Source organism: Sceloporus occidentalis, unplaced genomic scaffold (assembly GCF_023333645.1).
Source record: "Sceloporus occidentalis isolate IW3139 unplaced genomic scaffold, rSceOcc1.0.p SCAF_5, whole genome shotgun sequence".
Lineage (NCBI taxonomy): Eukaryota > Metazoa > Chordata > Lepidosauria > Squamata > Phrynosomatidae > Sceloporus > Sceloporus occidentalis.
In genome coordinates this window covers 13089781-13106513 of record NW_028316985.1, presented here as the reverse complement: position 1 = coordinate 13106513, position 16733 = coordinate 13089781, and the positions used below count along the sequence as shown (strand labels likewise).

The following is a 16733-nucleotide window of genomic DNA, read 5'->3' as shown; positions in this document are numbered from 1 at the left end:
GAACAAGGGAGGACAACTTTTGAGGGTCCAGACCCATTTTTTCTCCTCCTTAAGACCTTGGTAGGCTTTGTCCCTCATCTCAACACACTCATCCTTTTTTTAAAAATGCTCTTACATGGCTACTTCCTGTTTCCCCTTTCAATGTTTTTTTAATGTTCTAAACCAGAAATTAACACTTGTATGATAAATTGTACTTCCTGGACACTTCTGGTGACATGTTTTTGTTTTGTTTTTAAATTTTGTGGTGAATATAATTTTTGGTGACAGACATCAGAAGTACTTTGTGGCGTTCCCCCCATTCAATGGAGTTTCCTATGTGATATAGGGATTGCAGTCAGCTTCTCCATACCGGAGGATGTGATGTGTGTGTCTATCAATGTCATTTTTAGTAATCTCTTCATTCTCGCTCTTTTGTCCTTACTTACAGAATCTCTCCTTCATTCTCCCAGACAGATAGATGATTGATTGATAATATATAGGCAGATGATAGATTTATTTTATGGTGACTTGTCTCACCCTCTCCTCCTTTCCCGCACTCAGAGTTTCCAACAACTTGCATTCAATTATCTCTTTGGTTTCATTTCCTGTTGCGCCCTTCATAATTCCTGAAAATTCTGTTTTGTTCCTTTCTTTAGCAGTAGTTAACGCCTACAAGAACAGTTACCTCAGCGTCATATTAAAACTCTTCTCAAAATGCTGGCATGAGTTGTGGTGTCACAGTCCCTCGTCTTATTAGCATGACTTCGCGAGGGCTTCCTGAATGGGCTTGACTAAAATTTACCAAAGTGTAAATGTAGTGATGACCTGTCATCTTCTGCTCTTTGCTGGAGCACTTTCTATCTATAGGGATAGACGTTAATGACAAAATCTCTCTTCCCCCTTCCCTCTCCCTCTCTGCTGCTGCTGCTGCTGTTGCTTGATGTCAGAGCTGAGAAAGATATGAGGGGTATCTAAGAGCTGTATATAAGAGCCTACAAGGAAGGTGGAGACATAGGATATTTCAGAGTCAGACACAAGTGCGTGATTGTTCCTCCGCTCCTCTAATCCTAACAGTTCCTTGACTTCTTTGGTGCATTCTTGGACCACCAAAAGGTAAGTCTTGTCACTGCTTATTTATAAAACTCACTGTCGAATAAGCAAACAATGAAACTAATGAAATAAAATGCCCAGAGTTGAGTAGAAAAACTGTTGCTTTCCTATTTGATGCAGGGAGTGGGAAAATGAAGGTTATGTGCAATCCTTTAGAATGGGAAGGGGGTGGATTTTGTTGGTTTACACATGTTGAGGCATTTTGCCGTTGTTTTCTCATTATTTGATCATTGCTACAGTTACAATTGTTATTGAGTATTTAATGAACAATTTGTGTTTTAAGCTGAACTCTTTTCCTTTCTTTCTTTTTCTTTTTAGTCTTGTGATTCTTTTTCTTTCTGGTGACTCCTCAAAGATGTGTACCCTGAAAGGACCCTTTCTTTTCATCATCTTGTGTATTACTTTGAATTCCCTGGAAGCAACACCTGTTGACAGGTCAGTAGCCTTTGCTCATGTCTTACTTTTGCAAGAAGTTGAATGACTTGTTTTGTACAATTTCCTTCTGTCACATGGTTGCAAAAGCCAATTACTTTAGCTGATGGTTGAGGAAAGAACAAGAAGTGTTAATGGGAAGAGCAATTTTGCTTTTTGTTCTCATTTATAGACTGCTGTCTTTGGCTGATGATCTATCTGATGGAACTCCTGACAGACAAGAGTGGTTTTTACCCATCGTGTCACGAAGTACTGGCTTTTTGGGAATTAATGGTGCACTGATGGAGGAGGAAGCGCTAAAGCCCAAAAGGTATGAAATGCCTTCTGACCATGTTTCATTCAAATGCAAAGCAGGCAGAAAGAAACAACGGGTTGTAATTTGCAGTCAGGCTGTAGATGTCTTCAGTTCGGTTCCACTTGCTGTGATAATTCAATTGTATCTCAAAAGAAGAGCTTCTGATATTCTTCATCTGCAGCTTCCCCCCAATGGCTCAAAACAAGAAATTCTACAAACTGCTGTATTAGAATTCTCCACATTTGAAGGTTTACAGGATCACACCTTTTTCACTGTAGAAGTCCTAATATAAAAAAACTAGGTTTTTAACAGAGCTGTAATCCTCTTTACAGTGAGGAAAGGCACTTTATTAATCATGTGGATAAGAGAAATTTTAGTTTGGTTTGAAAGGAACTTCCCAACCTTTGCAAATTTCTTGATGAAAGTATTTGAGGTTTTAAATTTAAAAAATTGCATGTAGGAATGTATCACCATTCCACTCTAAATGTGGAGCTGTACAGCTGGGATTTCTAGCAATCTCTTGGGTTACTTTCTGTGTGTCACTTTTTCCTTCAGCTCAAACTTCCCCAGATATAAATGAAAAATACAGTATTTAATAGTGCATTGACCTTAACAAATGTAATCCATACAAAACAGTCCCCTGTGCCAGTTGAGATGATTCAGTGTACTGTACTGACATCTTGATACCTTAAACACACTATGTTTCAGCTCCCTGCAAACATACTTAATCTTAAATAGCATCCCACTGATCCCAAGAGCATTTTAATCAAATTAACAAGAGAAAGAAATATTAAATATGTCCATGCAGGTATTAAATACCAGGAAAAAAAGTCAACAAGAAGTGAGGCACAAACTTTTCATACAACTTATTTGGTCAGTGAAAAGTTTTGTTTTGAGTGGAATTCTCTGTTTTTCCTTTTGCATTTTAAAGGAGAATATTAAATAGTAGTTTTCTCTTTTCCTCTCCAAAAACTAAAAAGAAATTGTCTTGTGGAGCATGCTAATAGGCTTGAGAAACAAACATATCATTTAGTATTCCTTGTTCTGTAAAAAAAAAAAACGACTTTCACAAAGAACCTATGTAAACAGCAACTGCTTATATCCCTTTCCATGTACTTATGAGTGCCTTTGCACTGAATGAATTATAAATACAATTTTTCTTGAGGAAAATAGCATTTTTAGAGCTTTTGATTTGCTAAATACTTCTCTAATTTTAGAATGACAAACAGAGTCAGATAATGGCAATGCTTGATAATTTTCAAGAAGCATTTCAGCAGCTGTAAATCCATTTATACACTAATCCATCCATCCATGATTAGTTCAGAATATCCCAATAACAGTTGAGTTCTCATGCCATAGACAGTACAGCCACTTGTACTGCTTACTGCACTGGATCAAGTGTGAGAGTCAAGAGATCTGTTCAAATCCTCAGTTTTCCCTCTCTTTTGTCACCACTTGTCTTACCCATACATCTTCAGCCAAAATGAATATTTCCCTCAAATATGCCTCTACTTTTCATCTTCTCTAAAGCCACAGTTAAGGGCTGATCCTACTCTTAGGGTGAGGAAACTGCTGTCAGTTCTTCCTAAATCCTTTCTGTTGAAGTCCTTTCTGTTGAAGAACCAAATTGTGTGTACCACGCAACCTGATTCCCTTTAACTGCCTTGTTGTTCTGAAATGCAGTAGAACATCCTATTCCAATGCCTGGCAGTCTACATAGCTTCTTTACATGGAATGGGAAAGGAGATTGCCCCAGGTAGCAAAGATGGGACTGAGCTAGCCCCATCTTTGAAGACTGCAAAACTCTATGGTGAAGGGATCAGTGCTAGCAGGTTTGGGTTAGTCTGATGTTCTCTTTTGCACCACTATCCAGTCTACACAGGCTGAGCATTCATTTTGAAGTGATTTGTTCAACTGTCTGGCAAGCTGTAGATTTGGGACAGAAAAAGCAGCTCATGAATGTTCTGCACACAGGGCTATCTCCCACCATAATGTTTTTTATTTGAAGGAAGCAGTTGGAACAATCAAGTCCTCTCTGCTGCGGAACAGAGCTCAGGAAATTCCTTTTGGATTCCAGCATCCAGAACTGCCAGCCAGCATGGCAGGAAGATTCAGGGAGATTTTTTTTTTTTTTTTAAAGATGCCAAGTTCTATTTCAGGCCTTGTCTACATTGGCAAATGTTTTTCTTGTCCCATGGCACAGGTGATTGACCAAGTCAGGTTTCTCAGAGTGCCTGGCTCTGAAGACCCCTCTAGAAGTCATGCAAAAGAGAAACAGGCTGCTCAGAGCCAGCAGTTTTATCTTCATGATGATGACTTTGTTTTCTTGCCTATACCATCACCATTGATATTCTTGCATAGTTACCCAACAGGATCTTGGCTTCAGTGCTTAACTGCTGAAAGTTTGAGCTTGATTCCCTGTGTATTTGACAATATTTATGGTGCAGAATTAGTGTTGTACTCTCTTTTGTTTTTGAAGTCTTCTCATCACCTGGCAGACAGATACAACATGATATTCTATAGGGGAACATCTACACTATAGAAATAATGCCGTTTGACACCACTTTAACTGTTCCATCCTAAAGAAGCCTGGAACTTGTAGTTTGGTGAGACACCAGCATGCTTTGGCAGTGAAGGCAAAAGACCTTGTAAAGCTACAAATCCCAGGATTCCATAGGCTGGATCTCTGTGTGTATGTGTGTTGTGTGCCCTCCAGTCATTTCAGACTTATCATGGGGTTTCCTTGGCAAGATGTTTTCAGAGGAGGCTTGCAATTGCCTTCCCCTGAGGCTGAGAGTGACTTGCCCAAGCTACAGCACTTAAAATGATAAAGCTATAGCACTTAAAGTGGTGTCAATCTGCATTGTTTCTACTGTGTAGATGCTCCCTAGTCTGGAAATAGTGGTACCTACTCAGCTGTATGTGCATGTTCCTTCAAGTTGCCTGCCAACTTATTGTTGTGTGCCTTCAAGTCATTTCTGACTTATGGTGGCCCTAAGGCATTTCTTGGCAAGGTTTGTTCAGCTGTAGTTTGCCATTACCTTCCCATGAGGCTGAGAGCATGCGACTTGCCCAAACTATCCCAGTGGGTTTCATGGCTAAGCAAGGAACTGAACCATGGTCTCCAGAGTCATAGTCCAACACTCAAAATACTACACCAATTAACCCTGTTTTTTTTAGCTTGAGGGTTTTTTTTCTTCTCACGTCCCTTGTTTTTGACATGATCTGATCCAAATTGACAAATGTTTTAATATTCATCAGGGGAAAGGTGATGCTTTTTTAAAAAAAAGAAAAAAAGAAAATCAAATGCAAGAGAAAGCAAAATAGAAATTTTCTACTCCCACATTTCCTGGTCTTATCATATTAGGTAGTAAGGCCTAAAGAGAAGTCTTACTCATGTTTACATCAGTGCAAGGACATCTTGCAATGCAGTTGGCAACCCTGATGAAACAACATGGCAATGTTGGACAGGAAAGGCTCAGAGACAGTGCACAACAGAGGTATAGAAACTGTTCCCCTTTCTCACATTTGTACCTTTAATGCCTCAACAGGGCTTGTGTGGCTGACATGAAAAAAATGAGTTCTGTTTTTCCTTGCTTGGATCCATTGTAAACTAGAATCCATGATACAGTGCATCATTCCTGTGCAAATAGCATTCAATGAAGACCGGGGGGGGGGGGGGGGGGACTCATGTTAGAAGCTTTTTTTCTCCATGTTTCAACATACTAGAGGAGGAAGAAGAAAAAATCAGAACTACTGCTTTTGATGGTAATTCCATGGTACTTTAAGTATTTTCCTGCTTTTGCTATATTTCTGTTGTGGCCTCCAGATCCATTCTTTACACAGCATAATGGTTTCAGTAATTGTTCAGAGCACTCCACACAGTGTGTGTGTGTGTGTGTGTGTGTGCGTGCGTGCGTGCGTGCGTGCGTGCGTGTCAATGGCCCTTACAAGAGCCTTTAAAAGAAAGTCCTTATTCTCTAGTTCTAGGGCACTCTGTGGTATAGCTCTAGAAACCCTATGAGAGTTCCAGAAATTGTACCATTTGCACTTCTAGGAAGCTTCCTAGACCACTGTTAGATGTGTGAAAAAGTCCTGTGTGTCCCATAGACAGGATTTTATTAAAGAAAGATTAAAAAGACATTGACAGGAAGGGGATTTAGCTGCAGCCTCCATGAGAAGTAACAGGGGAACCCATGCCTCCTTGCAGGATTGGGGAAGGCATAGTGTGGGACCTCATTTCTCCCATTCAAAAAGCAATGGCATGTGTCAGTTGTTACCCTGAGATGGAACAAATTGTATATAATGCATTATTGTGTGGCACATTATCTCCAAGATCTGTGCAAATGTAACAAATTAAAACGGAATGGTTCTCAATGTTAGGTGACTAGGGATGATTCTGGAGAAACTATGGGGGAACAACTGCCACTGAATGGAGTTCTGCTCCTTCAGGAGCTGCTGACAGAAGCAAATGATTGATTCTTACACTAATCATTCCCATGATATCAGCAAGTTCCCTAAATAGCCTTTAAAAGTTCATCTGAAAGCTAAACACTGAGTAATTGTTGCCCCTTAGTAACTTAACTATAATTATCTACCGCTGAAGGTGCTACCATGAACAATCAACCTAAGATCTTCTGTATATAACCTATCTGTATGGTCGTCACTGGTCACTTTACAGTGTTTTCCTGAGAGTTTCTTATGCACATTTTCTTATCCAAGCATAAAGCAGGTGATGATTAAATGCTTGTGGCGGTGATGATGTGCTTCCAAGTCATTTCCAAATTATCATGACCCTAAGGCAAATTTAGCATGGGGCTCTCTTGGTATAATAATAATTAATTAATAATTTGTTCTATTTATATACCGTTATTCCAAAGATCATAGCGGTGAACAGCAAGTAAGCTAATTAGCAAGTAAGCTAATTTGCCCCCAACAGTCTGGGTACTCATTTTAGCGACCTCAGAAGGATGCAAGCCTGAGTCGACCTTGGGCCCTTTTGCTGGTCTTGAACTCACAACCTTGTGGTTTTGAGTGAATGGCTGCAGTACAGGCATTTAACCACTGCGCCACCAGGGTTAAAACATTCCGTTTTAATTTGTTACATTTGCACAGATCTTGGAGATAATGTGCCACACAATAATGCATTATATACAATTTGTTCCATCTCGGGGTAACAGCTGACACATGCCATTGCTTTTTGAATGGGAGAAATGAGGTCCCACACTATGCCTTCCCCAATCCTGCAAGGAGGCATGGGTTCCCCTGTGGAAAGTCAAGTGCCAGGTAGTCAGAAATGCAGCTGAATCCCCTTCCTGTCAATGTATGATTTTTATTTTAGAGGAGTTTGCCTTTGTCTTCCTCTGAGACTGAAAGGATGTGACTTGTCCAAGATCACCCAGTGGGTTTCCATGGTTGAGTGGGGATTTGAACCCTGGGTTCCTGAGTCCAGCACTCTATACATGCTGGCTCTCAAAATAGTAATCCGCTGTTGTTGTTGTTGTTGCTCTGCTTTCAAGTCATTCCTGACTTATGCAACTTTAAAACAGAAATCCTTTGAAAGAGTTTGTTAACAACTTTTGTATATGCCCCAATAACAGTGATAGTGTTGCTCTGGATAAGAGTAAAAAGAGCTTACTTTTGCACTAGATAATAACAGCTTCAGAAAATGCAAAAATAAATTAGCATGCTGAAGAATCAACACCAACAAATCTTACAAAAGTCCTTTCCAAAGAAGCTAAAAGTGTGTGAATCAATCAAAACCAAGCTCATAAAATTCTGTGTATATGATCCTTGTCTACTGGAAGCAAAATTTACTTTGGGGTAGATGGTGTGAAAAAATATTTTCTAGAGCATGCTATCCAATAACTGGAAGAAAACAGAACAAATGTATTGGTTTTAATACAACAGAGATATTGCCATCATACACTGAGCTTTGGCATTCTAGTCAACTTTTCAGGGTGCAAGATTGTCCTCTGAAGACTACCATTACTTTGATGGAATTTTGTCAGATCCTGGAGTTTTTACATACCTCATTGTCATATGCTTTAACATCTCGCTTTAACTCTCTGCTAGCTTCTTTTGGCCTCCAACCACACTCCAACTCTTCAACTCATTCTCTTGGTCACTGTCTTGACCTAGTTCTTGCTGCAAACTGCGCCATTTCTGACTACCTGGCACTTGACTTTCCACTATCTGACCATCATTTAATCTCCTTTGCTCTCACTTATACTCCTCCTCCTCGCCATACTATTCAACGCCTTTTTCGTGATCTTCAATCTGTTGACTCTAACCATCTTGGTCTGACCCTGGATTCATCTCTCTCTTCCCTAAATCTCGGGGAGTCTGCTGATTCAGCAATGTCTTTATTTAACTCCACTCTTTCCTCGACTCTTGACCATCTTGCCCCTGTCTCTGTTCGCACTTCTTCCTCCAAGACTAGACCTCAGCCCTGGCTTACCCCCAACATTAAGTTTCTCCGGTCCTGCTCTAGAGCGGCCGAACGTCTTTGGAGAAAGTCCAAAGAGTGGGCTGATTTTATCCATTTCAAATTTGTTCTTTCGTCCTTTTTCACGCGCCCTATCTATGGCTAAACAGAATTATTACAAATCATTGATCTCTGCCAATGAGAGGTGCCCGCAGCGTTTGTTCTCCACCTTCAACTCTTTGCTTAAACCTCCCTCTCCTCCTGTCTCTTCATCTTTCTCTCCTAATGACTTTGCTAACTATTTCATCTCTAAGATTACCACTATTCGCTCTGAGATAGTCCCTCCTGATTCTTCTTCTGCTCTTAATCTATCGCCTTCGCCTAACAAATCTAATCTTCTATCGCCTTCGCCTAACAAATTTTCTGTCTTTCCTCCTGCCTCCTTGGATGAACTCTCTACACTTCTGAACTCTTCCAAACCTGCTACCTGTCCTCTTGATCCTATTCCTACTCGTCTTCTAATCTCTATAGCTCCCTCCTTTCTGCCCTCGCTTCTCCATATCTTCAATCTCTCTCTCTCTACAGGCTCCTTCCCTTCGGACTTCAAACATGCTCTCATTTCCCCAATTCTGAAAAAACCTTCTCTTGACCCCTCCTCTTTGTCTAGCTATCGTCCGATTTCTCTTCTCCCCTTTCTTTCTAAGGTTTTGGAACGGGTTGTTTATTCGCGCTGTCTCAAGTTTCTCGAAACCAACTCCATCCTTGATCCCTATCAGTCTGGTTTCCGCCCAAGGCATTCCACAGAGACAGCTCTCACAAAGATCTCGAATGACCTTTTACAGGCCAAGGCTAATGGCCTTTACTCTGTTCTCATTCTTCTCGATTTGTCTGCAGCCTTCGACACTGTTGATCACTGTCTCCTAATTGACATACTCTCTGACCTTGGGTTCTCAGACTCTGTTCTCGACTGGTTTAGATCTTACTTGTCTGGCAGATCTTTTGCAGTAGTTGCAGGGGGTCAGACTTCTTCTCCTGTTCCCTTATCTGTTGGAGTTCCCCAGGGCTCTGTTCTGGGTCCCCTTCTGTTTTCTCTCTACACACTGTCCTTAGGAAAACTCATCAGCTCTTTTGGCTTTTCCTACCATCTGTATGCCGATGACACCCAGCTGTATCTTTCTGCCCCTGACCTTTCTCCAAGGCTTGAACAGCAAGTCTCGTCTTGCCTTACAGCTGTCTCACAGTGGATGCGCCATCGGCGTTTGAAGCTCAACATGTCCAAGACGGAGCTTCTTGTCTTTCCTCCTAAGCCCAACCTTCAACACTCCTTTTCTGTCTCTGTGGACAACATTTCCATTCAACCAGTCCAGCAAGCCCGCAGTCTTGGCTTTATCTTTGACTCTTCTCTGTCGTGTATCCCTCAGATCAAGACCACAGCCAAGGCTTGTAGATTCTTTTTGTACAATATTGCCAAAATCCGACCTTATCTCTCCACCTCTTCTGCCAAGATCCTGGTCCATGCCCTAGTGATCTCACGACTTGATTACTGTAATGTCCTCCTGGCTGGACTTCCTCTTTCTCACCTCCGTCCTTTAATCTCTGCCCAGCATTCAGCTGCACGCATTATCACTTCCACCCACCGCTCTGACCACATCTCTCCTGTGTTGGCATCCCTTCACTGGCTCCCTCTCCCTTTCCGCATTCAGTATAAGCTCCTGCTGTTGACATTCAAAGCCCTCCATGGACTGGCCCCTCCTTACTTATCAGACCTTCTTTCTCCTCACCTTCCCACTCGGGCCCTCCGTTCTGGTAGTCAAGGGTTCCTGTCTCAGCCCAGGATTTCCTCTGCCCCATCCCGGATTCGCCCCTTTTCACTTGCTGCCCCTCACTCCTGGAACCTTCTTCCCCCACAAGCAAGAGTCATCACTTCTTTAACCAGCTTCAAAACAGAGTTGAAAACCATCCTGTTCAGAGAAGCCTTCCCAGACATCGCATAATTGTCGCTTACTATCTGATGTTCTGTTGTTGACTGTTTATTGATCCATTTCCTGTATTGCTATGTACTGTATATGTATTATCCTACTTGTGAGTATGTATTTTCCCTGGATAATGATTAACCTTCCATTTTGAAGCCAAGCCCTCCCTCCTGTCCATCTGCCTTGGTCCAGGCCTCGGAGGTTGAGAGGAACTGCTGGACCTCTTACCCTTTCCTGTCACCACTCCCTTCTCCTTCTGTGTCATGTCTTTTTAGATTGTAAGCCTGAGGGCAGGGAACCGTCTAACTAAAAAAATTGCATGTACAGCGCTGTGTAAATTTACAGCGCTTCATAAATAAAGGTTAATAATAATAATAATAATAATAATAATAATAATTGCTTCAATGATTCTCTTGAAAATAGGTGTTTTTGTGGACCTTGACCTCTACAGATTTTCCAGACTATACTTTTTATTATCAAAAAGAGGAGGGTGAATTGCCTCTCCCAGAAACTTCCAAGAGTGGCAAGTTACCTTCTCAGTAGGCTGCATGGATTCCCTGCATATGCTGCACTGATTTTCAAAAATATTGTTTTTCAAAAGTAATAGTGGCATTTGAACCTCTGTTTCTCTGTTTGTTATATGACATTTTTGGTAATCCATGTGGCCCTTGCAGGTTCATTGGGAAGAAACGTATTCCAGGGCCCATCCAGTAGCCTACTCCTGCTAAATGTCAAGGGAATGACAGCAAACAACATGGAAAAATTATTTTTTGGTCGAATGTTCCTCAAATCCTGTAGTTAGTAAGGGTCCTAGGAGTTATATTCTAAAAAGTAACTTTTCATGCTATGGACAAAAACAATGGGCCTTTATTTATTTGGTTGGTTGGTTGGTTGGTTGGTTGGTTGGTTGGTTGGCTGCTTGATTGCTTGATTGCTTGCTTGCTGGCATTTTAGATGTGTTGGTAGAATTCATAAAACTGTTTGTGTCCCATCCAAGAGTAGGGGGAAACCTGTCCATTTCAGTTCTTGTTAATGAACGTTTGTGACTGATAATACATGTTTTCATTTAAGACAATAACTTTCCATGTTTATGCATTAAGTATTAATGTGCATTCCACATTATTTAAAAAAATACTTTGAGTCAATACAATTCACAAAGGACTCCCCCAAATGAGTTCTCACAATATAGCTTTTTGGCTTTTGCAAGTTATTGTCGCTGCTGCATCCACTGCTTCCATCCTTCTGGGAAGCTGTTTGTAGAGATTTATCGGATTTGAAGTAGGGCTCTTCCAAAGGTTTTTTTAAAACTAGAGTGCGATTTACTAAGGTAATCCTACAGTTTGAGGAGCAAATTGTCTGCACTCTTAAAATTCTTAGTTATGGTGTTACAGTGCAAAAGTGCCAGTTCACCAATACACTGATGGAATATAACTCTATTTTTTTAAAGGCGGAGAAAGAGATTTTTGTTGTGATACATCTCAAAAGTAGAAAGAAACCCACACAAGAGTGGGAATAAAATATTATTGCCGCTGCCAGGAATTGTCAGAAAATAATCCCAGAAAAGAGGAAATCCATCTGGATATTTTTAAAAACCTTTGAGAACTACAGCAACAAATACCACACCTTCCTGACATATTTGGCCTATCTGGAGAAGCTCAAAATCTTTTTGTTGTTGTTGTTGTTTACAGAATTTGTACCCACTCAACAGAAAAGGCTCCCAGAGCCCTAAATCCAATTGCTAGTCCCAATTAGAGGTGGCCCATTGTGTCAATGGATTTACATGTGTCTATTTACAATTCAGTAATTGAGTCAGAGGTCTCAGATCTACTGACAAAAATAAACATGCATTTTAAAAGCATGCAGTGAAGTACACTGGTTTAAAACAGTGTGCAACACTGAAAGCAGAGGGTAATTTTGAGGGCCTGCTGGTTTTCACAAGGCTGTCTCTGTTTTATATTTCCAGTCACCGCTTGGAGAAACGGAGGTGCAACACTGCCACATGTGTGACACAACGCTTGGCTGACTTCTTGGTTCGGTCCAGCAACACCATTGGTGCTATCTATTCACCTACCAATGTAGGATCCAACACCTATGGGAAGAGAGACAAAGAACCTCCCAACTATCTACAGCTTTAATGTTGCAACAAGACAGTAATGGGTGCAGTCCTCCTCACTAGAAATTCTTCCTCCTTCCCTTCCTTCCCCCTAGCAATGTATAATCCAGGCCTCCACATATGTTCTCTTTCTTTTAGTGCCACTTCAACAAGTCATTTAATGATTTGGCTGCTTACACAACCTTTTGGTTATTGACTACCTGTTCATTCTTACCAGTGCCTTGTTTTCTTTGTGTGTATTTTATGTATGTGCATGGGTTTGTCATACTGCCTAGGTGGATGATGGCACACAGAGGGGCTCCCAAGTGGTAAGGCTCCAATGGCTAAGATGCTTGTGAAATTCCCCTGTTCAAAAGAAAATAAACCTCACACACCCATGCCACAAGAATCTGAAATGCAGAAGTGCCACAAGTCTTTGGGTTTTCTTTTTCTTTTGTCTTTTTTTTTCAAAAAATTAAAACTGTAAAAAACAACAACATGTGAGATGTATATCTTTGTATGGGAGCAGATTTCTGTCAGGGAAATATCTTGATACACTCACAATAAACTTATTCTTGGAATGTGGAAACTTATGACACCAAAATTGTACTACGGGTCACCACCACGCCGTATCTAAGTAAAACTGTGGTTTTACTTAGCCATGGTCTCTCTAGATATCTAGAGTGTCTCTCATTAGGCAGCTGGAGGTCCTACATGGCTCCATGGCCAATCTCTGCTAGTTTCCCACTGGAGGACCTCCAGATGCCTAGAAAGGTGTCCTCTCTAGGCATTTCCTAGGTCCTCATCACAATTCCATGCTGTGCTACAGCATTCTTCGCATCACCTGCAGTTTCATTTATAAACAGTAAGTCCAGGAACATATTCACTGCAGATACGGTGTGTGTGTGTGTGTGTGTGTGTGTGTGTGTGAGAGAGAGAGAGAGAGAGAGAGAGAGAGAGAGAGAGAGAGAGACTTGTATCTGTACTAAACAAATAGATTGTCCTAAGGGACATTTTCCATGGGCTGGATGATGGAAGCTAGTGGTCCCCACCGATCACATCACTGCCCTTACATCATTTGGGTTTCTGAGCCATCAGTTGAAGGAGAGCTCTTCTCAACTGGCTTCTTGTTTGGAAGCTGGGTTCTCTCTGCCTAGGACTTCCCCAAACAGAAAAGAATCAGATGGTGTGAAGAAGAGAGAAACTTCTACTCCTGTGTTCTCTGAACTGGGGTGGGAAATCTTTGGACTTTAAACCCTAGAAGCAGATGTATCTTGCTATAAAGCAGCAGCTGCTGCTGTTGCTGCTGTTGTGTGCCTTCGAGCCATTTCATATTTATGATGACCCTAAGGTGAACATATCACAGGGTTTTCTTGACAAAGTTTGTTGAAAAGGGGCTTGCCTTTTCCTTCCTTGGAGGCTGAGAGAGTGTGTCTTGCCCAAGGTCACCTAGGCTGAGAGGAAATTCAAACCCTGATCTCCAGAGTTGTAGTCAGGCACTCAAACCACTACAGCATGTTTGCTTTCTAGAGCAGCCACTAATACCATTAAATCTGAGGAACCTGTTTCTTAAATGATAGGTCTTCTTAAATAAATATGTACGTAAAAATGCAAATTTTCAGTGGAGATGAAATAAAGATTTCATCTCCTTCACCTTCATGAAATAAAAATAGGCAATCATTTCTTAAAACCTTCTTGCCATTCAGGCTTGCCATAGAGACCACTATGCATTTAGAAACCTGTCAATAGCATAAGGAAAAGAGGTAGTTACATAAATAAAGAACCAAATCAAATAGCACCAAAGACCCCTGAGTCCAATTTAAAACCTTGAATTGTGAGGTATTCATAAAAAGGTAGAATTTATGTCTACTTTCACTGAACACTGTAGTGCAAACCTGATCCCACATGAAAATGACTTGGGTGAGGTACAATGTAGAGGAAGCAAAGCAATACATTTCAATGAGAGATTAGTTTCATTTTGTAAGAAAAGCTATTTGCAGGATGAAGGAAGGAAATCAAAATACTTTCTCCTCTTACAGCATGCATATTATCAAACCTCTTTCTGCAGCTACAAGGGACCAGTATTCAGAGATCCATGAAGTCAAATACTAGCTGAAGTTCAGGGGAGGGTAAACTTTGAGTCTAATTTGACCTACAGAGTCATAGAATCATAGGCCTGTTACAGACAGCCAAAATAAAGCTGCTTCGAGTCACAGTGGAGGTACAGTGTTTCAATGATGCATGCATCCTAAGAGTCCAGAAGCCACACCAAAGCCACGCTCCAATTCTTAGGGCTGGAGCGTGGCTTTGGTGTGACTTCTGGACTCTTAGGACGCATGCATCATTGAAACATCATACCTCCACTGTGACTCGAAGCAGCTTTATTTTGGCTGTCTGTAAGAGGCCATAGAGTTGGAAGAGACCAGAAGGGCCTTGGTCCAACCCCCCACCATGTACAAATACACAATCCAAACATCTTGACAGATAGCCATCCAGCCTGTGTTTAAACACCTCCAAGGAGACTCCACCATTTTCTGAGGAAGTGTGTTCCACTGCTGAACAACTCCCACTGTCAGGAAGCTCTTCCTAATGTTTAGGTAGTATCTCTTTTTTCCTGTCGTTTGAATCCATTGCTCTGAGTCTTATTCTCTGTGCAGGCGCAGCAGAAAACAAACTTGCTCCATACTCAATATGACATCCCTTCAAATATTTAAGTATGGTTATCATATAACCTCTTAACCTTCTCTTCCCCAGGCTAAACATACCCAGCTCCCTAAATCACCCCTCAGAAGGCACAGTTTCTAGACTTTTCACCATTTTGATTGCTTTCCTCAGGACACACTTGTGGTGCCCAGAATTGGACACACTGTTCCAGGTGAGGTCTGACTAATGCAGAATAGAATGGCACTATTACTTCCCTTGATCTAGAGCAGCGGTTCTCAACCTATGGGCCACAACCCTTTGGGGGTTCAACAGCTCTTTCACAGGGATTGCCTAAGACCATCAGAAAACACATATTTCTGATGGTCTAAGGAACCAAGATGAAAATAATTTTATGGTTGGGGGTCATGACAACATGAGAAACTGCATTAAAGGGTTGTGGCATTTGGAAGGTTGAGAACCATTGATCTAGAGACTATACTGCTATTGATGCAGCCTTAAATCACACCAGCCTTTTAAGCTCCTGCATCACACTGTTGACTCAAATACACCTTGTCTCTAAGGGGCTGTGCAGACCACCTTAAGAGGCGACCTGCAGCCACCTTCTTTTTTGATGGATCGGAGCCACAGCAACCGCATGTGTGGCCCTGATCCAGCCATTCCGGCTCCTTTTTGCACCCTGGAAAGGGAGCAATAGCCACAGCACTGCAGCTTTGTGGTGCTCTTTTGGCAATGTGTCATGCAGACGCAGTGCCAGAGGAGCATCATGATGCCACGCATTGAGCAGTGTAGCTTGTGGCATCACACTGCCCTGGGGGCAGAGTCAGGGCATGTGTCATATGGACGCTATGCCCTGACTCCACCCCCAGGCCAGCCTTTCCCACTGGCGTTCACAGCTCCTAAGACTCCTATATCACCTTCATGTGTACTGTTGTCAAGACAAGTGATACCCATCCTATAGCTGTGCATTTCATGGTTTTCTGCCTAAGTTTCTAACATTTCTCCCTGTTGAACATTTCTCATTGTTAAAATTCATTTTGTTAGTATGGACCCAACTTTCTAATCTGCTAAAGTCATTTTGAATTATGATCCTGCCCTCTGGGGTATTCACTATCCCTCCTAATTTGGTATTATCTAAACATTTGATAAGCATATCCTCAATCCCATCATCCAAGTCATTCCCTATCTGCTCTACAGAGGTCTGAGGGAAAGTTCTGCACCTTTCCCAACCTCCTGCCCACACACACTCACCCTAGTAGAGGGAGAACCCTTGTACATCACCACTAGCCTTCCCAATATAGCACTGGTTTAAGTGGTTATAGGATTGTGGAAGTAGCAGACTAAGGCAAACGATTGTGGAAGGCTGGTACAGTGGACCCTTGTTATACGCTGGGGTTTGGTTCCAAGATCCCCCGTGTATAACAAAATCCGTGTATACTCAAGTCCCATTAAATATAATGACATAGCAAAATGGTGTCCCTTATAAAAAATGGAAAATCAAGGTTTGATATTTGAAATTTATACTTTTTTTGAACATTTTCAAACCGTGTATGCTTGAATCTGTGTATGAGAAATCCGTGTATAAGAAGGGCTGACTGTATAAGCCCACAATGTATTCCAAAGCTGATATCCATATTCATGATAGTATGAGTCCCTAGTAACCACGCTTTTGAAAGAGTGAAGATAGACTTTGAAGAGGGGAAAGACATAAATAACTGTGGGCTTTCAGAAGATGTAATTGACCACATTGTGTTACTTATTAGT

The 16733-nt window shown here is 41.5% G+C and overlaps 1 protein-coding gene across 1 annotated transcript; it reads left to right on the top strand.

Moving 5' to 3' along the window:
• Nucleotides 1-961: 961 nt before the first annotated feature.
• On the top strand, nucleotides 962-12743 carry LOC149311669 (islet amyloid polypeptide-like). The gene is made up of 4 exons (XM_089526677.1): nucleotides 962-1092; nucleotides 1408-1524; nucleotides 1694-1831; nucleotides 12180-12743. Exons 2-4 carry the CDS (start codon nucleotides 1445-1447, stop codon nucleotides 12349-12351), a joined length of 390 nt encoding a protein of 129 aa, XP_089382803.1. The 5' UTR covers nucleotides 962-1092; nucleotides 1408-1444; the 3' UTR covers nucleotides 12352-12743.
• The last annotated feature ends 3990 nt before the right edge of the window (nucleotides 12744-16733 follow it).